The sequence below is a fragment of the Pituophis catenifer genome, unplaced genomic scaffold (genome assembly GCF_029215685.1).
Source record: "Pituophis catenifer annectens isolate HBS135680 unplaced genomic scaffold, rPitCat1.0.hap2 SCAF_5, whole genome shotgun sequence".
NCBI lineage: Eukaryota > Metazoa > Chordata > Lepidosauria > Squamata > Colubridae > Pituophis > Pituophis catenifer.
In genome coordinates this window covers 12,540,245-12,561,398 of record NW_027256885.1, presented here as the reverse complement: position 1 = coordinate 12,561,398, position 21,154 = coordinate 12,540,245, and the positions used below count along the sequence as shown (strand labels likewise).

Here is a 21,154-nt window from a genome sequence, read left to right as displayed (position 1 = left end):
TTTGTCATGTTGCATTTATGTAATAATTCCAATATTTTGTCTTTCTGTGATAGTTGGAAGCCTTTGTCAGTCTTTCTAATTTGTACCCCCAAGTATTTATCCACTTTAACCAATATCTTCAATGAGAAGTGTCTCCCCAGCTCGTTGGCGAAGTCATTGCATTTGCTAGATTGATCGCCGATGTACAGTATGTCGTCCACGTATATTAAGACATATTCGACAGAGTTGCCTACCTTCTTAATGAAGAAGCAGTTGTCGGCTGAGGTGGCTGAGAACCCCATGGATTTCAGAGTCTTGGACAGGCATTCGTACCAGCATTTCCCTGATTGTTTGAGTCCATACAGGCTTCTGTTCAGGACCCAGGTTTCCCCCTTCCTGGTGCTCTGGCTAGGTGGCGCCCTTACATATATCTCCTTGTCGAGCTCAGCGTGCAGGTAGGCAGTTTGTACATCGAATTGGTGTACTTCTAGTCCAAGTAGCGATGCAATCACCAATGCACATTTTACACTTTCCGCCCTGACTGTGGGGGAGTATGTCTCTGTATAATCATCAGGGTATTTTTGGGCGAACCCTTGTGCCACCAATCTGGCTTTGTAGAGGATTTTATTTCCCTCTAATGTTTTAACTTTGTAGACCCACCTGGTGCCTATGGGTGTTTTATCTGCTGGGACTTCGGAGGGGGTGTATACATTTAGTTCCCTTAGGCTGCTCATTTCCCTCTCCATAGCTTGTTCCCATTTTGTTCTCTCTCCCTCTGGTAACTTCAGCACATCCCCATATGTGTTGGGGGTTAATTGGTTAGTGTGTAGAGATAACACGTAGTCCTCTAATTTTTTTGGCGCTTTACCCCTGTTTGCCCTGACTGGCCTGGCAGGGGGTGTCTCGGTGTCATGCAGGTACCTAGCTTCTTTCTCTGTGAGTGAGTCTACTTTAATGCAGGGGTGGTTCTCCTTCCATTCCTTCACTTGCACTTCTTGCCTCTTGGGTTTGCCCCTTTCCTGCTCTGTGACCTTTCCTGTGTTATGCCCTGTCACCTTTTGGTTATCTCCTGGTCCGTCCTTGCTAAGGGACACCTCGTTGAGGTGTATCTTGGACCAGTTGGCATTCTCGTGGAAGACAGCTGTTCGTGATACCACAAATCTGTTATTGCTGTCTATGAATCTGTATCCCTTCGTCCCTGGTTCGTATCCCATGAACCTCAACCTTCTGGATACCTTGTCTCTCTTATGTCTCAATTGCTTGGGGATGTGCACGTCGGCTGTGACCCCGAATATATGTAAGTGTGACACCTGTGGTTTCTTCTGGTACATCAACTCATATGGAGTTTTATTCAGTACACTGGACCACAGCCTGTTTAACGTGTAGTTTGAATAGATGAGTGCTTCTGACCAGAAATGCTGCCCTAAGCCGGCATCCTCTAGTGCGCACCTCATCATGGTCTGTAGGGTTCCATTTTTCCGTTCTGCGACGCCATTTTGGAAGGCAGAGAACGGAGAAGATGTGTAATGGACTATCCCACGTGCCTTCAGCCATCGCGAGAAATCGCTTGACAAAAATTCAGACCCCCTGTCTGTCATTATTTGTCTGATCCTAGTGTTATGTTGTGTTTCCACCCTTGCATAGAATTCTTTAAATTTTTGGAATACCTCATTTTTGTGCTTCAGGGTGTATACGAAGCCATAGCGGCTGAAATCGTCCGCTATGGTTAGGAAGAACCTCTTCCTGTACTTAATGGAGGGCCTTAGTGGCCCCACTAGGTCCATGTGTATGAGTTGGAAAATTGAATTGGTTGTGCGTACTGACTTTTTGGGCCTGGGTTTGGTTCTTAGTTTGGAGCTTTTACAAATAGAACACTCGAGATAATTCTCACAATTTTTTATTTTTACACCTTCGGAGCATTCCATCATTTTCTGTACCACAGGGAAACTGATGTGCCCTAGTCTCCTATGTAACAGGTGTGCACAGTTGTCATGCATTAGCTTCCCTATCGCTGGCTTCTCCTTCCTGGGTGTCCCCTGCTCACTTGAGTCACTAGTGGTGTGTGTGTGACTGACCCCCTCTACTTCCTCACTTGTGTTGTCTGGGTTGTCGGGTTTTGCCCTCCGGTGGTTGTTTACCTTGGGTTGTGTGTCCCTGACTGGGTGGAAAAATGGCAGATCCCCACTGATCACTGTTTTCCCTATGCTTTTGCCCCCTCTAGTTACATGTGCCTTTCCTTCTTTGAATGTCACCTCGACATTGTTGTCCTTGCTCAGTTTTAGTGTGGCAAGGATATTATAGGGTATATTTGGCACTAATAGCACGCCCTGTATTATCCCTATCCCTGGCACGTATGCGTTACCTTTCCCTGTCACTTGCACATTGTTCTGGTTAGCCACTTTTATTATAAAGTTTTCTTTTGTGAATGAGGTCAGTGAATTCCGGTCATATGTGGTGTGGTTTGTGGCTCCCGAGTCCAGTAGCCATGTGCCTTCCTTCCTGTCCTGATCTTTGTGTTGTTCTTGGTCTCCCAGTCCATACAGTGACCCAGTCTGGCTCTCCCTGGAGCTGTCCCTGTAATTTCTTCTGTCCCTAGGGCTAGGGGAGTCTCTGCGCCTGTGCCTGTCCTCTGGTGATCGCCTGTCACTGTATCTCGCCCTTTGTTCTGGTCTGTCCCTCCGGTGTGACCTGTCCCTGTCCCCTGCGTTTCTAGGGCAGTCCCTTTTGTAGTGGTTTTTTAAACCACATATGTAGCACTCTGTGTTACTGTGACTCCTACCCTGTGGCTCAGTCCTTCTGTTGGGTCTCTGCTCCCTATGGCTTAGTGAGCGGTCTTTCCTAATGCTGTCTTCAGCTATGAGTTTGCTTGTTAGTAATTCCAGTGTGAGTTTCCCTGAGCCGAGGTTATCTATCTGTGTGATGAAAGTGTCCCAGCTGGGGTCCAGGGAATTCACAATAATGCTTATCATGGTTCTCTCACTTATGACCTCCCCCCTTTGGGTCAGTTGGGCCCTGGTGGCATTTAAAGACAACAAATGCTCGCTCATTGGGGTCTCTGCCTTGAGTTTGGTGGCATAGAACTCTCTGGATAGTCTAGTGGTGCTTGCTATGCTTTGACAGTAAAATAGTTTGTGCATCCTCTGTATTACCTCTAGAGCAGTTAAGTGGTGGCTAATGCTAGGGTAAATGCTGGGGGTAATGCTAGCAATAACAATATAATAAGCTTTATGGTGAGTGCAATCTAATTCAAAAGTCCAAGGTTTTTCTGGGGGATCAGTGACTAGAGATAATAGGTCTTCCTTCAGCAGGGTGACTTGGAGCTGCTGGTTCCAGTCCAGGAAATTCTCCCCATCTAGTCTTAGTTTGGGAAAGTCACTTGGCAAAGTCCCTGAATTGTAAGTTAAATTACTTACATTGTGTCGCTGTCCATGGTTCCTCACGTAAGGATACTCGCAATAAGGCAGGGGGATGACTGTGGCAAGTCTGAACTGACTTGCTTCTATGTGCTTGCGTCGGTATAGCTCTATGTCTCGCTCCGTTTCTCTTGCAGGGAGGCACTGCACATGCCTGAAGTTCATTCCAGTCCAGCCACCATGGAGTGAGGAGCTCGTCTTGGCAGCTCCCGGGTGAAGGCCCCAATCTTCCGGATGGGCCTTCGGTTCTTCTTTGGCCGGCCTCGCTTGGTCGACGTCGCTGCGGATCGCCGTCTGGAGCCTCGGAAAGCGGTGACGATCGCCGGTGAAGGTCGGAAGTCCCGCTGGGGCCACGAATGGTCCCGGATGGCCCGGCCTCGTGTGGATGTTGCCTCCGGGTGTCGGGCCGAGTCCCCTGCCCGCCGATGGACGTCCCCTGCCTGCGGACGGTCCCGCGGATCCTGGATCTGGTCCCGGTCGTCGATCCGGTGAGTAGTCCCATCGCCCTTGGTGTTCCGTCCCCATGGGTGGGCTTCCTGGGAGTCTTGGGTAGTGTTGGGTCTGCGCGGTGGCGATCTGCTCCCCTGGGTGGGCATCGGCGCTGGTTCCCCTCGCGTTAGTGTCCCCTTTGCGCTTTGGCCTGGCACCGGGGTGTGTGTCCGGTAGCCTCATTTTGTCCCCTAGGGCCGCGGTGATCAGTTCTATTGCTTGGTTGACCTCGGGCTCGGTAGGCGAGCTCATAGGTTTTGGCTTGGGGTTTTCCTGTTCGTCGCGATAGTTTTGAGTGGTTACTTTTGAGTAAGCCCCGATTCCCGCCATGAGATTTAAATCTCGGGAATCTATTGGTGGTTGGTCGGCCATCTTTGGTGATGTCACCTCCCAAGATGGCCGCCACAAAAAGGGCGTGAATTCTTCTTCGGCCTTTTCGGTGGGCTTCTGGTGGGGGCAGTTCTTTCTTACCGCGTCTTCGTCGCTGTAGTCGGACTCGTCTTCATCTTCCTCACTCGCTGCTTCGCAGCCTTTGACCAGGCTTCGGAGTTCCCCGATGAGGTCGGTGTTGCTTTGTGACGAGTCTATTAGCTTCAGGAGTTTTTCTTTTAGATCGTGCTTCTCTCTTGTTGGGCTCTCGAGTTCCTTCCACCCCTCGTCGCATCTGATTGGGGTGCATGGATGGTGGAGTAGGCCGCTCATTTCGGGTGCCTCTCCTTGCGTGGCTTCGGGTTGGGCAGGCCGTTCTGCCATCTTCTTGGTGAATGCCCTGGTATTCACCCTGTCCGTCGTGGTCCTTTGCATGGAGTCCCCTGGCATGTCCTGGAGTATTAAATTTGGGCTATTTAACCATCCTCTGCTACCATATAGTTAAGGATGTTCAAGGATCGTGCCCAATAACTCCAACACGCAAATATTCTTTGAATCAACAGTCTTTATTTACATGGCATCTTATCATTGCAGGTACAGATCTGGAACTGAGACAGGACCGCATGGCTGGACCTTAAGTACCCCCTGGGCGTGGCTAAGGTAAGGAGGGGTCATTGGGTTAGGGTGGACCTTGGGGGTTGGCCTGTCCAGCCCCCCTGCCTCTGCCCCAGGATCTGAGGCAAGGCATTTATCCCTGACACAGCCAGCAAGCCCTTGCTGCCTGGTGAGAGACTTATATAGATCTACTTCTGGCTTGTTAGCCATCATCAGTAAGCCACACCCACATCTCATGTATCCTCCCTGTAAAGGAACAATGTCTATTTTCTTACTTTTCGTAGGATTCTTACTGATGATGGCTAACAAGCCAGAAATAGATCTATATAAGTCTCTCACCAGGCAGCAAGGGCTTGCTGGCTGCCAGAAGGAAAAAAGCCCAGAATTGAGTGGATGTGACTCCACTGAGCTAGGGCTGCAGAAAAATCTTGGTTACGTAGGAAAAACCTGGCTAAAAGAAAAAACACACATAAATCCTACGAAAAGTAAGAATATATATATATATTCGAATCCCCCTGCTACTCAGACTAACCCGAGCACAACCAAGCCCCCACCTAAACAGAACACACACCCAGCCAATCAGAGCACAGCCAACCCCCCATCCAATCAGAGCACAGCCAAACCCCCAACCAATCAGAACACACCTCCTCCCAATCAGAACACAGCCAAGCTCCCACCCAATCAGTTCACACCCCCACTGGCAGTTAAAAGGAAGAAACAGCTGCGATCACACACATTGCTCCTAGAAGCACGAAGCTGAGAACACCAGCCTGAAGATGACGAATGAGACTTCGTCGAAACGTTGCCAAGACACCTCCAATTTTACGCGGGAGAAAACCCGAATAACCAAAGAACTATATATATATATATATAGTTGTTAGTTGCAAAGTTGTGTCCCACCCATCGCGACCCCATGGACAACATTCCTCCAGGCCTTACTGTCCTCTACCATCCTCTGGAGTCCATTTAAGCTCACGCCTACTGCTTCAGTGACTCCATCCAGCCACTTAATTCTCTGTCGTCCCCTTCTTCTTTTGCCCTCAATCTTTCCCAGCATTAGGCTCTTCTCCAATGAGTCCTTCCTTCTCATTAGGTGGCCAGAGTATTTGAGTTTCATCTTTAGGATCTGGCCTTCTAAGGAGCAGTCAGGGTTGATCTCCTCTAGGACTGACCAGTTTTATCGCCTTGTGAAATGAGTGCAATGGTGCGATAGTTTGAACATTCTTTGGCATTGCCTTTCTTTGGAATTGGAACGTAAACTGACCTTTTCCAATCCTGTGGCCACTGTTGAGTTTTCCAAATTTGCTGGCAAATTGTGTGTAGCATATGTGTGTGTGTATAAGACCCTGTCTTATATTTTTTTTAACCCCTAAATAAGTGTTTGGCCTTATTTTCGGGGAGGTCTTCTTATTTTGGGGTGCATGGAGCAAGATGGGGTTCCTCTTGCCATCTTACCTGATTTCCAGCTCTGCATTTAAATATTTTCGGGGAGGGCTTATTTTCAGGGGGAGGCTTATTTTAGTGCATGCGCTCAAAAGCCCGATTGGGCTTATTATCAGGGGATGTCTTATTTTTGGGGAAACAGGGTATATATATGTATATATATATCATCAGCTAGCCATACCCTTCTGGGATTCGAACCTGGGCTTGCTTGCATATTAGGCAGATGTATTAACCTCTAAGCCACAGGTTCTCCTCGCTTTGTCAGCTTGTACCAGGGAAGATTAAATGGGGTTTCTATCTATGGCTAGCTGATGAGAGCTAAATAGCTTGAAATAGATCTATACTAGTCTCCCTTTATTTCTTTATCAGTAAATATAAATTTAACACAAAATAGTTTGTCGTGAAAGCGACTGCCTAAGGGTCCCTGGATTGGGGCTGAAAGGCGAAAAGGAAGCAGTATGCTCCTTCCCATATTTGGGTAGACCATGTTGCTTCGATAGAAAACCCATATATATATATATATATATATATATATATATATATATATATATATATATATATATGCAATTACATGTTCATTATTTGTACGCAGTTCAATTTCAAATTATGACTTGTGCTGTTTAATTCCAAATGTCCAGGTATCTACTTCAAATCATTCTCTTAACTGTGCATATGAAAACCATTGAAAACTAAATCCCTCCGCGGTCAGTTTATCTCTTGATTTCATCTTACATTCTCTATGCTCTTGTTGTAACAATTCTCTATATGTTAACCATCTCTGTTTGCCTGATGTTTCTTTTCTTTAAAATGCTTTTTGTGCTGAGACCCATAAAGTTATTTTGGGGCACAATCTGGGTTAATATCTATTCCATATTCTCAATATAGCACTTCTAACAGTGATTTTTAAAAGCTACATTAACCTTAACATTATCGAACCATAGAAAGCCATGCCATCCAACCCTCAGGTCATGCCTTGCAGTAACTTCTTTCTGTTTGTCAAGCCACTGTAATATGATTTTAAGTTATTAAACTATTTACCATATTTGACAAAGCTACCCTGTCTTTGGGAACCACCAATGAAATATCAAAAGTTGCCTTGATGGCTGGCTCATCCCAGCAAGGAAAGGCCCTGCGAGCATCAGTGGCCTGCAAGAAAGAAAAGAGCAGCATTAAATAGCCAAAAAAGGCTAACTGAGGCATTCTGACAGATCCATATAAGAACTATCATATTCAATATTCAAAAGGATACACGTATATATACAATCAAAAGGGGAAAAAACATATTTTTAGCTTTGTAAAAAAGAAAAGCAGAACTGCAAAATGGAAGAGATTTTTTTTTAAAAAAACCCAGGTTGCTACATCCAATTATTATTAGCAGGCCACATAAATTACAAATCAAAGGATTTCATACCTCAAATTGGGTAACAGCAGCAAACCGAGTATCTCCAGAAGGGGTGATGTATTTACTTCGATAGAATCCTTTCATTTTGTCATTCAGTTCTCCAACAAAATCTATCTTTAATGTTCCCATCCCTGTGTGATTTAAAAAAAGCACACAAGTATATATATTATGATGCCTTACAGAAAAGATGCTAAACCCAGCATATTTAAGCAAAAGTAAAGTAAGAATATGGCAAATTCCAAAAGTATGCAGACTCTGGGGCTCTGAAGATTAGCTTGAATAATTGAGGACTGATAAGGGGCGTACAAAAGAGGAACAAAATGAGGATCAAGGAACAATAAATGAGTAAATGATAGATTTGAAATATTCATGAAAAGAAACTAATTTTAATTCTTTGAATACTTAACTACAAATTCACACACATAAGTTACATGCTTGTATGTTTGGAGTCTTTTAGAACTCACAAAATAGTTTAGTGGGAATGCTGCTCCCCATGTGTACCATATAGCTAGGCACAGCTCTCAGTAATTAGTTCTTAAAACCAACACCACGTACCTAAAGGAAAAATGAGGCCATGCAGAGAAGAAAGGCAGGTTACATAAATTCACAGATTACCATTGAAATAACTGCATTACAGGATAATAACCAGTTCTTTTTGTGGTCTTAATAATTCATATAGATGAATGAAGCTTGTTAAAGCTTTTTACCTGAGGAACAATCTGGTCATCATAAGTTGACTGGAGAGACAGCAGTACCTTTCTAGAAGCAAAAGTCTAGTCTACAGTGTTGAATGAACATACAGCGCTGACCTTAAGTGGTTGCCCAGCCTAACTCCAATATGGAAAGCAGATCAGAAAGGAGCATGGCAGTTTGGCCAAACTTGGGGGAGGGGCAGGCATTATGCTCTTTAGATGGGTTTTACAAGAATACAAACGGTGCTGTCCATTCCCAGTTAAGAAGTGAGAACACAATGAAAAATCACAGAATAAAACAATATTTTCAATGATGTTGAAGGGTTAGAAAAAAGGTGGCATGGGGATTCAAGAGAATGGTCAAGAATGACTTTGGAAGCAACTAAATATCTGAAACATGAGTACTTTGCTCCTATGAAAAGTACAGAAGGGTTTCTTCATAAGGCATTGAGTTTTCCAGCTCACTGAGCCACCATAAAAGTTATCTCCCATGACAGAAGGTGAATCAGGGTGAAGACGTAGGCTAACAGAGTTCAGGTCATACTTTCTAATTTGCTAATTTATTTATTATTATTCAAATTTCTATACCGCCCTTCTCCTTTCGGATTCAGGGCGGTGAACAGCCAAAATAAAAACATAACATTACAGTTAAAAAATAGAGTTAAAATAATTTATAAATTTGGCCCGTAATTTAAAACTTGTCAATTTAAAATCAATATTAAAATTTTAAAACTAACCCTAAAATCAAGACAGACCGGCTAACTGAAAAAAATAAGTTTTTAGGGCCCGACGAAAAGTCCGGAGGTCGGAGATCACTCGTATCTCTGGGGGTAGATTGTTCCATAGGGTAGGTGCCACCACAGAGAAGGCTCTCCTCCTGGGGCTCGCCAGCCGGCATTGTCTGGCCGACGGCACCCTAAGGAGGCCCTCTCTGTGGGAGCGAACCGGCCGGTGGGAGGCTATTGGTGGCAGAAGGCGGTCCCGTAAGTACCCTGGCCCTAAGCCATGGAGCGCTTTAAAGGTGATCACCAACACCTTGAAGCGCACCCGGAAGTCCACCGGAAGCCAATGCAGCTTGCGCAGGAGAGGAGTCACATGGGAGCGCCCCGTCGCTCCCATAATCCCCTGCGCGGCCACATTCTGCACCAGTTGGAGCCTCCGGGTGTACCCCAAGGGGAGCCCCATGTAGAGAGCGTTACAATAGTCCAGACGAGAGGTGACGAGTGCTTGAGTGACCGTGCGTAGGGAGTCCCGGTCCAGAAAGGGGCGCAACTGGCGTATCAGGCGAACCTGACAAAAAGCCCCCCTGGCCATGGCCGTCATATGCCCTTCTAAAGACAGCCGTGCATCCAGGAGGACACCCAAGTTGCGGGCCCTCTCCGTGGGAGCCAATGATTCGCCTCCAATAACCAGCGATGGCGTCAGCTGGCTATACCGGGACGCCGGCAGCCACAGCCACTCGGTCTTGGAAGGGTTGAGTCGAAGCCTGTTTCTCCCCATCCAGACCCGCACGGCCTCCAGGCACTGGGACATCACTTCCAAGGCATCATTGGGATGGTCTGGGGTGGAGATGTACAGCTGAGTATCATCAGCGTACTGATGGAACTCCACCCCAAAACCACGGATGATCTCACCCAGCGGCTTCACATAAATGTTGAACAGGAGGGGTGAGAGGACCGACCCTTGTGGCACCCCACAAACAAGGCGCCTTGGGGTCAACCGCTGCCCCCCTGTCAACACGGATTGCGACCGGTCGGAGAGATAGGAGGAGAACCACCGCAAAACGGTGCCCCCCACTCCCAGTCCCTCCAGCCGGCACAACATGATACCATGGTCGATGGTATCAAAAGCCGCTGAGAGGTCTAATAGGACCAGGATAGAGGAATAACCCCTATCCCGGGCCCTCCAGAGATCATCCACCAATGCGACCAATGCCGTTTCCGTGCTGTACCCAGGTCTGAAGCCGGACTGGAGCGGATCCAGATAGACAGCTTCATCCAGGTACTGGGGAAGCTGTCGCGCCACCACACTCTCAACAACCTTCGCAATAAAGCGAAGGTTGGAGACTGGACGATAGTTAGCCAAAACAGCCGGATCCAGGGATGGCTTCTTGAGGAGAGGCCTCACCACCGCCTCTTTCAAGGCGGCCGGCAGGACACCCTCACTCAAAGAAGCATTGATAATCCCCTGGAGCCAGCCTCGTGTAACCTCCCGGGAAGCCAGCACCAACCAGGAGGGACACGGGTCCAATAAACATGTGGTCGCGTTCAGCCGTCCCAAGATCCTGTCCATGTCCTCGGGAGCCACAGGATCGAACTCCTCCCAGATAACACTCTCAAGGCCTGCCTCAGTCATCTCGTCTGAACTAACCCAGTCGGCGGCCAAGACTTCCCGAATCTGAATGAAGCTCTAATGAAGAGGTTCATGATAGACCTAGCACATCCCTATCCTCGGAATGGGATAGATTGCCCCAGCCATTTCACCCTGGCCATCTCGTCACAGTACAACTCGCCATGGGACAATTCAACATGTGATAACTCAAGAGAGGGACAAGTGAATTGCAGCAGGACTTGTCTTGCTTTAGGTTTGAACCTTTTCAAGTTAGAACTCCTCAAGGCTGGGGTGAGTCAGAGCACTGAGTAACTTGTCCCTCTTGTCCCTCTCTTGAGTTATCCCACATTGAATTGTCTCGTGGCAAGTTGGCCAAGGTGAGTTGTACCGTGGCGAGATGGCCAGGGCGAAATGGCCGGGGCAATCTGTCCCATTCCAAGGATAGAGATGTGCTAGGTCTATCATGAACCTCTTCATTAGCAAAATAGAAAGTATGACCTGATGAAGGGAAAAAAAAGTAGAAGCTTATATCTTTACTGAACAGTGAGCCAATACTTGCCACCTCAGGTGCAAGGAAAGGTCAATTACATGATTGAACTAATTCTGCATGGGATTAATTTGCCGTTTGTAGCTAGTTCCTCAAAAGATTTCCATTTGGCCATGCAGGAAGCTCTTGTGGAAGGTTTCCAAGAAACCAATTTCTGTTTCCATACAGCTACAGATGCAGTTTCGCTGAAAACCAGAAGTGCCAGTTTGGGGCAAAAGCATAATAAAACACAGCCATGTGACCATAAGCATCTCCCATAAATCATGAGGCGGCAAACTGGGAATGCCAGATGCAAAAAAGAAAACATCTCTCACCAACAGTTTGAGAACAAATCTGAAATTTGTTTTAGTAAGATAACAGGCTGTAGCTAAAAAGCCAAATTACTTATATCTCTATAAATCAGGCTGATTTAGCAGATTCCCTTCATCTAAAGACTGATTTTCCCACATTTTGCTATAGTTGATGAAGCAACTGTTCTCATGTCCATTTATCTTTTCTGAAACCTGACAGTTAATTTAACTTGACTCTCCATGTATAACTCTGCTGTTCCTTTTAAGATCTTAAGCAAACTTTTGCTTGCATGATGAATTACTGTAAATTTAGTAATTTATGTACCCTTTTAACTTCTGCCTTTTTTCTCATACAGGCATACATTCACCAATTTTTTCCAATCTGTAGGCCACACTCTTGTTCCATATTTGTTGACACAGAGCTACCACCTTAATTGCCTCAACTATTTAAATAGCTCAACCGAGTTTTCATCCACTGTACTTCCGATACTTTCCAATTTCACAACCAGTCTTCTGCTTTGCAAATGGGATTACGGAAGGATTGAGTATTAAGTATTTTTCCTCATCCTTTTTAGCTTGATGTTGAAAGTTTGCATTCAGTTGTCATGTATCCTTCTTGTTACCCTAGGGTTTGCTTCTTTATTTTTCCCATGCTATCATGCATTAGATATCATCTAATTCTGAAACTCACTTGGAGCTTTTCTTCATTCAAATCTTGAGAATGCTTCTTGTTTTCTTTTTTTAAAAAAACATTTTTATTGAGTTATAAAGTATTGTAAAATACAAAATACAAAAGTAAATAGGAAAGCAGTGGGGAGGAAAAGGGGGAAGAGAAGTGAGGAAAGATAGGGAAAAAAAGAAAAAGAAGCATTGACTTCCAACTCTCTCTATTACAGTAAAATAAGGCATTAACATCAAATCACAACTTTTTGCTTTTCCATAATAGTATGAACAAGTCATTTCTATAAAGATCTATCAGTCTAATCTGTAAAACCCAAAGTCAGAGTTTCATTCTTTTCCACATCAATCACAAAGTTCAGAAGCGGTCTCCATGTGGAAACAAAAGTACTTATGTTCTTTTCTTTAATCAAAATAGTCAATTTTGCCATTTCAGCCAACTCCATTAACTTCTGCAACCATTCTTCCATGGTAGGTATCAAAGTGTCCTTCCATTTTTGTGCATACAATAGTCTTGCTGCTGTCAACATATATAGTAACAAAGTTCCAATTTTTTTCTCCAGTTCTTTTTCCATTAGCCCCCCCCCCCAAAAAAAGTTCTGGTTTCATTTTTATCTCCATTATCAAAATTTTCTCTATTAAAATATGAATCATACTCCAAATTTTTGTTTGCTTTATCACATGTCCACCATAGATGATAAAAAGTCCCTTCTTTACTTTTACACTTCCAACATTCATTTGACATACCTTTATACATCTTAGATAACTTATCTGGTGTTAAATACCAACGATACATCATCTTATAGAAATTTTCTTTTAGATTATAATTTAATGTACATTTTAAACCCTTCGTCCACATATTTTCCCCATTGTTCAAGCAACGCATTATATCCAAAATTCCTTGCCCACTGAATCATACAATGTTTTACATGTTCATTTTCCAAATTCAATTTCAATAACATTTTATAGATTTTAGGAATAATATGTTCATCATTGCCACATAATGAAATTTCCAATTCATTTTTAACAAAGTCAAATCCATAACACTTTTTATCTAGTTTAAACCTTTCTTTCAGTTGTTGATAAGTAAACCAATGGCAAATGTAACCTTCTGATTCAAGTTCTTCCCTCGGCTTTAATATTGGGTCATTGGTGCTTTCCTCTTAAAGCCAAAAGCACAGGATTATGGTCAGGGAAAATTTTAGGCAGAATGTCCACTTTCAGAATTTTATTTGCGAGATTTTTAGATATCCATATCATGTCAATCCTTGAAAAAGATTTATGTCTTTCAGAAAAGAAGGTATATTCTCTGGCATCTGCATTTTTATATCTCCATGAATCTATTAATACTAGATTATCCGTCTTCTCAAAGAAAGTCTTAAATAATTTACCCTGTGAGGGTTTAACCCCTTTGATGGATGTTCTATCCAAAGCTGATGTAGTCACTCCATTCCAATCCCCCAACATAAGCCAGTTTCCATACGAGAAAGGCAGTAACTGATCCATTAAATGATAAAAAAAATTGCTTCTATCATCATTTGTCCTGTACGTGCCCACCACTATTGATTTTATCCCATTAAATTCTATTTCCACTGCTACAAATCTACCATGTTCATCTGCTATAAGTAGCTTTCAATTTCCATTTTGTTTTCCCCTTTATTAACTGGGCCAAGGCCTTCACCATCTTTGAACTGATATCTTCTCCTGGTTGTTCAGGTATTCCATGAAATCTTAATTGAAATTCTTTAATCCAAGCTTCCAGAATTGTTATCTCATCCAGTTCAGCTTCGCATAAGGCATTTGTCTTCGCCAATTCATGCTCCATACCAGGGGTCACCAACCTTTCGGACCTCAGGGACCACTAAATTCATAAATTTAAATCCTGCGGACCAGTAATATGATATGCCTAATGACCGGCTGGGTGGCGTGGCTGGGTGGGCATGGCCAACTCAATGTCACTCATGTCAAGGGGTGCCTCGCCAGCCTCTACTCACCCCTCCCCTCCCAGCCACTCCTTGAGTGCCCGGCCAGGCTCCTTACGGCCCCAACAGGAAGCAGTTGTTGGAGCTAAGCAGCCACCATGAGAAAGAGTTGGCAAAACAGCTCAGTTCAAATTGAATCTGACCGAGAAGGAGGCTCAACAGAAGCACCTCACTGAGGACTACAATCATAGGCTTTCCAAGCAGAGGTAAGACCTGTGGGAATGCAAGGCCAGGTACCGATGCCTGGAGGCTCAGTTGGCTCAGAGGGCCACTGGAACAAGGCCCTCCGGCTCTTCGCCACCAGCGGCACTTCCCTCCAGCCTTCGCCCAAAGCCCCACACCAGGAGGCTGAAGCAGACCCCAAGTCGGAATTTCTGTCCCCCTCCGACCCGCACAAAAAGACTCCGAAGGGGGAGACTCTCTGCAGCAACACAAACATTCATTGCATGTATCTGGCCCAGGGGCCATAGTTTGAAGACTCCTGATTTACTGCAATATAAAAAATGCAAATAATTTTTCTGCAGACCACCAAAATTTTCTCATGGACCACTGGTGGTCCACAAACCACCAGTTGGTGACCGCTGCTCCATACAATCTACTCTGGCTTTCACCTGTTTCATGTCTCCTTTCAGACCTTTAATTTCTTCCTGGAGTTCCCTTATGAGCGAATCAATCTTGGTTTCCAGCTTTAATCTGACATTTTGGATATGCTCTTGCATTTTTAACATGTACTCATCCATAAATGGCTTTAAAAGTTCTGTATCTCCTGATAATTTCTCTGTCTTCTTTCTTGTAGACATTTTTTTGTTTTAAAATTGAAAAAAATAAAAATTATAAGTTACAGATTTATAGGCTTGAAGCCTATATTTCACTGGGTTTAATAAAACTAAGAGTATTCTAAAGGAGAATCAGCAATATTATAGACTTTTGGCTCCCTTTTGTGGTGAATCAGCACTATTATCTGAAAGGGTCTACAACACCCCCCCCCGAGCTTTACAGCACATGACCACAAATGACCAATCAAAAGTTGTTAAAAATGAAAGTGTTCAACCCCCCCCCCAGCAATCTCCGCAATTCATACGAAAAGTTCTTGTTTAGACTCCAAAAGCCAAATCTATTGAGTCAGCTAATAATATAAAATTCACTAAAAAGCTTAAGCCCAAGATTACAAAAATAGTTTCAGAAGGGAAACTCTGATAACAAACCTCCACTGCCTTGTGGCTATATCTACTACTGGAAAAGGCTTCAAGAGTCAACCTCGAGGCAAAATCCGGAGTCCCGAAAGCAGTTCATGACTGTGTACAATCACGTTCTGGTAACTCCTGCGACGCAGCTGGAACTAATCGTATCAGCTCTGCCGTTCCATTGGACTATTTCAGCGATGTGGAGAGGGGGGATCTGCTGCTTGGGTAACAGTCTATCCTCCATACTAATCTACCCAGGCCTCGTGCTCTGGAGAGGACACTCTAGCTTTGCATACAGCATTGAAACAACATGAGAAGTGGCAGTTACCGGTTATAAATCTTTGCTTGATTGGCGTAGAGTGTGACGCCAGGGGCCACTTTCGTCAGTGGGAGAGGTCATTGTACCTCATTGGGCAGCTACCACCCACCTTAAGCTGGGCAGCCCCCAGCCAGTAAGGTGCTGCCCCGCCACGGTCTGTTAACCTCACAGGGTGCGTGGGGTTTAGGGTCAAAGCCGATAAGCAGATGGATAACTTTGCACCATGCAACCAACATATAGCAGCATATATAGCATGCCCAAAATGGTGGCTCCCGACGGAGCTCCGGTTTACTGGGGTAATGTCCCAACTTCTAGGGGGACCCCCGGGGCCAGACTGACTATCTATGGCCCGTGCCCGATGAGAGGAGCATCTTGCCAGTCTTTTGAGAGCATTTCGGCTCTCCGGAAGGTCTTTTGAGAGCACTTCGGCTCTCCAGAACGCATTGAGCAGGAAGGGGTGATGTTGGCGGCGATGCAGGATGGCGGGATCGGCCTGAGGCTCCGTGGCGCCCGATTCTGCGCCCGTCGGCAGCTGCCAGAGTGGCGGCGGTGGCAATGCAGCGGCGGTGCCCATGTGGCACCCTCAGCGGGACTTCGCTGGACCCTGGTGGCAGCAGGGACTGCCTGTGGAGGCCAGTGGTGGCCGGAGTCGGTGCTGAGGAGGTTGATGGCGGCGGCAGTGGCATTGACAGCGGCGTCTGGAATGGCGGCTGCTAAGACAGCGGCAGTGGGAACGGCGGAAGCCAGAAGGCCGTGAGTGAGAGAGCTGGGGCTTGCCTGGCAGATATTCCAGCTGAACTCCCTGGGTGACTGCAGGGTGCTGACCCATTTTATGAGGGTCAGCCTTAGGCCATCCCAGAGCCCACCCCCCCCCCCCCGTTTCAGGATTGGGGGGGCTGAGCCGGAGGTGTTGCGGACTATGGAAGAGCTGAGGGTGGCTTAAGGGGACTGAAAGATGGCTGTGGTGACTACCTTGGGGTGTTTTGCCCCGGATACCTCACTGCTTTGTTCCCCCCCCCTCTTTATGTCATCTCTTCTGCCCCTGTTTTGGCCTGGTGTCAGGCCTTACTGTGATCACCTGCCATCCAGGTTTGTTTCCTGTTTGCCAGAAAAGAGTCCTCCTACTTTTGTGTCATCTTGGTCTCTCGGGCCTTGTCTACTGCGTGGCCACCATGGACTGTCCTTGTTCCTGAATTTAATGACTGGTTTATTCCATCTGTCTTCAGATGCATCTCATGCACCTCAAGATGCATCTTGAGGTGCAAATATTGAAGGAGCCGGACCAAGACTGCTGTCTCTCTTTCCTTATTCAGCCACCATGAGAGGGTGGCTGACGTTTAAATCTGAGTCCGAAACGGCATAAGACTCCTCTCACTGCCGTGAGAGGGCAGTGGAAGTTTAATAACTTGCACCTGAGACTAGCATCTTCTCCTTGGGACTTTAGATCACTGGGATGGACCCCTAGCCATGGACTATACCCAGTTACTGAATGTATTCGTCGGTAGAACTCCTCAAACTGCGAGATTCCCCCCTCTCGCAGGTTTGGCCCTCCACTCTATCAAGGGCCCATCTCGATGATGGGTTTTGGAACCCCGAGAGATGGCACGCAGCAAAGAGGAATTTGAGGGGTTTTTGGCAAGAGGGTGTTAGGGTTTTAAAGAAAAAGGCTTTGTATTCTTTTTTAACCAAGTTATTAGGGGCACCGGGGAGGGGGTGGGGTGTGGGTTTGGGGGGTAACCCACAAGGGATTGGGCTTAGCCCGACAGAGGGCTCTGTGATTGGGGGTGTGGGGTCAGGGGTTGAGGAGGGGGCTAGCTTCCATACGAATGAGGGCTGTTCCATTGGCACTGTGTGTGGGAGGGGCAGATATGGCGGGAGCAGAGGGCCATATCATGTTAGGGGAGTACGCACTCGCTATCTCCGAGCAATTGTATGCTCCGGCCCCCAATGCTCTTCTTGTTCCCTGGGTTGCACAGATCCTCAGGGCCCGGGCCTCCGGTTGATGTTGTGCAACGCCAGGTCCGTGGTAAATAAAGCCCCCCTCATTTGTGATCTCGTTCAGGAGGGGGGAGCGGACCTGGCAGGTATTACAGAGACCTGGTTGGGCCTGGAGGGGGGTCCCCGTCGTTGAAATGTGCCCACCTGGTTTCCGCGCATTCCATTAGCCAAGGTCTCAGGGGAGGGGTGGGGGGTGGCGGTTGTTATCAAGGAAGGTCTTGAACTGAGGGAGACCACTGTGCCTCAGATAGCTGGATGTGAGTCCCTCCTTGTGAAGTGGGGCCGTGGGGGGCAGATGGGCTTGCTGGTCACGTACCTGGCTCCCTGCCACGTGGCGGCGGCCTTGCCTGAGCTGCTCAACGTGATAGCCGAGGTGGCGGTTGATACCCCCAGGCTTATGGTCATGGGGGATTTCAACCTGCCATCTATTGGTGAAATGTCTGAGGCGGCTCGGGAGTTCATGGCTTCCAAGACGGCCATGGACCTGACCCAGTTAGTTCATGGCCCCACTCACACGGGGGGACACACTCTGGACCTGGTTTTTGTCTCTGGCCAGTGGTTGAATGATTTTGATATAGGGGATATTGTGATTGAGCCCTTGTCATGGTCAGATCATTCTCTCCTTAGACTTGACCTTCAAACCGCTACACCCCGCCGCAGGGAGGCGGAACTGATTAGGTGGTTCTGCCCCAGGCGCCTGATGGACCCAGAGAAGTTCCAGATGGAGCTTGGGCCATTCCCTGAGGTTCTGGCTCATGACGCGGCTGAAGACCTGATGGCCGCCTGGGATAGGGCGGCCGCTGAAGCTTTGGACCGTGTCGTGCCTTTGCGGCCTCTGACCCGGTGCCAATCCCAGGTGGCTCCCTGGTTTTCTGAGGAGCTGAGGGAAATGAAGCGCCGGAAAAGATGCCTAGAGAGCAGTTGGAGGGCCAGCCGGTCCGAATCTGACCGAACACTGGTGAGGTCTCATATTAAGACCTACCTAGTGGTGATAAAAGCAGCAAAGTCTGATTACTTTTCCGCTCTTATTGCATCTGCAGATAATCGCCCAGCCGCCCTGTTTAGGGTGACCCGCTCCCTGCTCCATCTTGGAGCGCGGGAAGACCCCTTGGAGGGTAGAGCTGAGGATTTTGTACCATATCTGCATGACAAAATCGCTCAAATTCGGGAAGGCTTGGACTCTGACGGGATAGGTTCAGACGGGGTGATAGAGGAAGGTCTTGAGAATGTTAACTGGGAGGAGTTTGACCCAGTGACTCCTGAAGAAGTGGACAGGATTCTGGGTAGACTTAGCGCGGCCACATGTTTATTGGACCTGTGTCCCTCCTGGTTGGTGCTGGCTTCGCGGGAGGTTACACGAGGCTGGCTCCAGAGGATTATTAACACTTCTTTGAGTGAGGGTTGCTTTCCCGCTGCCTTGAAAGAGGCGGTGGTGAGGCCCCTCCTCAAGAAGCCCTCTCTGGACCTGGCTGCTTTAGTGAATTATCGTCCAGTCTCCAACCTTCGCTTTGTTGCAAAGGTTGTTGAGAATGTGGTGGCGCGACAGTTACCCCAGTACCTGGATGAAGCTGTCTATCTTGATCCGTTCCAGTCGGGTTTCAGACCTGGGTACAGCACGGAAACGGCATTGGTCACATTGGTTGATGATCTCTGGAGGGCTCGGGATAGGGGTTTTTCCTCTATCCTGGTCCTATTAGATCTCTCAGCGGCTTTTTTTTTTTTTATTGAAAAAGTTTTTCAAATACAGATTTTTCCCCCTTTCCCCCCCCTCCTCCCTAACCCCCCCTCCCCCTCCCCTCCCCCTGTGACTTCTTCATAATAAAACCCAAATTCATAACAGATTATATAATACTTTACCATCCACTTACCCCATCCCCCTATGCTGACCCTTTCTTTTTAATAAAATTATCATATCCCCCTTATACTATACTATACTATACATTTCAAAGTGACATTCTATTATAACATTATCTAATAACTCTTAATTTAACATAATAATATTATTATACCTCCCAATTTAACTATTACTGCTCATAAACTACCCTTTTACTACCTCCCATACATATATCTCTTAAGTCAAATCTTTTATATATATTAATATAACATTTGAAAGCAACCTTCCACTATAAAACTATATAATAAATCCTAATTTAACATTTATTCAATTCAGCTACCCATTTCCTTCCCCCCCATCGTTATATCTCTTAACTCAAATCTTTTACATACATTCACATCTAAACATAATATCCCTTTTCTTTAAGCTAAACAATCAGTAACCTAATCTGTCTCCACCCACTTTCCTACAAGACTACCATAGTTAATTGTTCTTAATATCTTTATTCTTCTGCCCACTCCACTAGAAAAAAAATTCCCTTATGTAAATAAAATCCTATAAAGACTTTAAACTTGTAATCCATATAATATCTTCTGTAACGTCTTTCAGCTGGATAATAAACTCCATCACCCATGTTAGGGTAACATCACATCCAAATTCCAACAATATTTTCGGTATCTTCAATTACCATCTGCAATAAGTTATAGACTTATTGGAATATCTTGAGAAGAATAAACAGATCTCTGCAGTGCTGGTTTTTTTGGATGCGGAGAAGGCCTTTGATAGAGTGGACTGGAATTTTCTACTAAAGACTTTAAGAAAAATGGGATTTGGAGACCAATTTATACAGGCGGTCTCAGCAATTTACCAAGAACAAAAGGCACAGATTATTATTAATGGAAGTTTGACATCAGAGTTTAATATTGAAAAAGGGACCAGACAAGGCTGTCCGTTATCCCCATTGTTATTTATTTTAGCATTAGAAGTCTTGTTGAACACAATACGGGATTCGAATAACTTGAAAGGTATAGTGATAAGGCAAGAGGATTACAGAATAAGGGCATTTGCAGATGATTTGGTTGTTACCCTAACACAGCCGATGGAATCAATAATCCAGATGAAAGACATTATACAAGATTATGGTATAGTATCAGGTTTTAGATTGAATCAGAAAAAAACTAAGATGATAGTTAAAAATATGACACAAGATCGACGACATGAACTTCAAAATAAGGCAGGTTTTGAGATTGTACCAAAGGTTAAATATCTAGGAGTTCAGGTTGCAGAATCAAATATTAAATTGTTTCAAAATAACTATGAAGTACTGTGGCGAGTTGTACAGAAAGATATGGAGATGTGGAAAAAACTGCAGCTGTCTTTACTTGGGAGAATAGCAGCAGTTAAGATGAACGTTTTGCCAAGATTTCTTTTTTTGTTTCAAATGATTCCGGTGCTTAAAAGTGATAAACAATTGAAAGCTTGGCAAACTGGAGTGAATAAGTTTGTTTGGAACGAGAAAAAACCGAGAGTGAAATTGAAAATTATGCAAGATGTTCCAGAAAGGGGAGGTCTTAAACTTCCAAACCTAC

General features: G+C 45.7%; 1 protein-coding gene across 1 annotated transcript in view; it reads right to left on the bottom strand.

Annotated features, from left to right (window-relative positions):
- The window catches only part of NPEPPS (aminopeptidase puromycin sensitive), a 398,753-nt gene that overhangs the window by 247,242 nt on the left and 130,357 nt on the right, over positions 1-21,154 (bottom strand). The window contains exons 3-4 of the mRNA XM_070944668.1: positions 7,720-7,841; positions 7,347-7,454 (exon numbers count right to left, since the gene is read on the bottom strand). Coding sequence (XP_070800769.1) covers positions 7,347-7,454; positions 7,720-7,841 — 230 coding nt within the window. The remainder of the gene's footprint in view (positions 1-7,346; positions 7,455-7,719; positions 7,842-21,154) is intronic.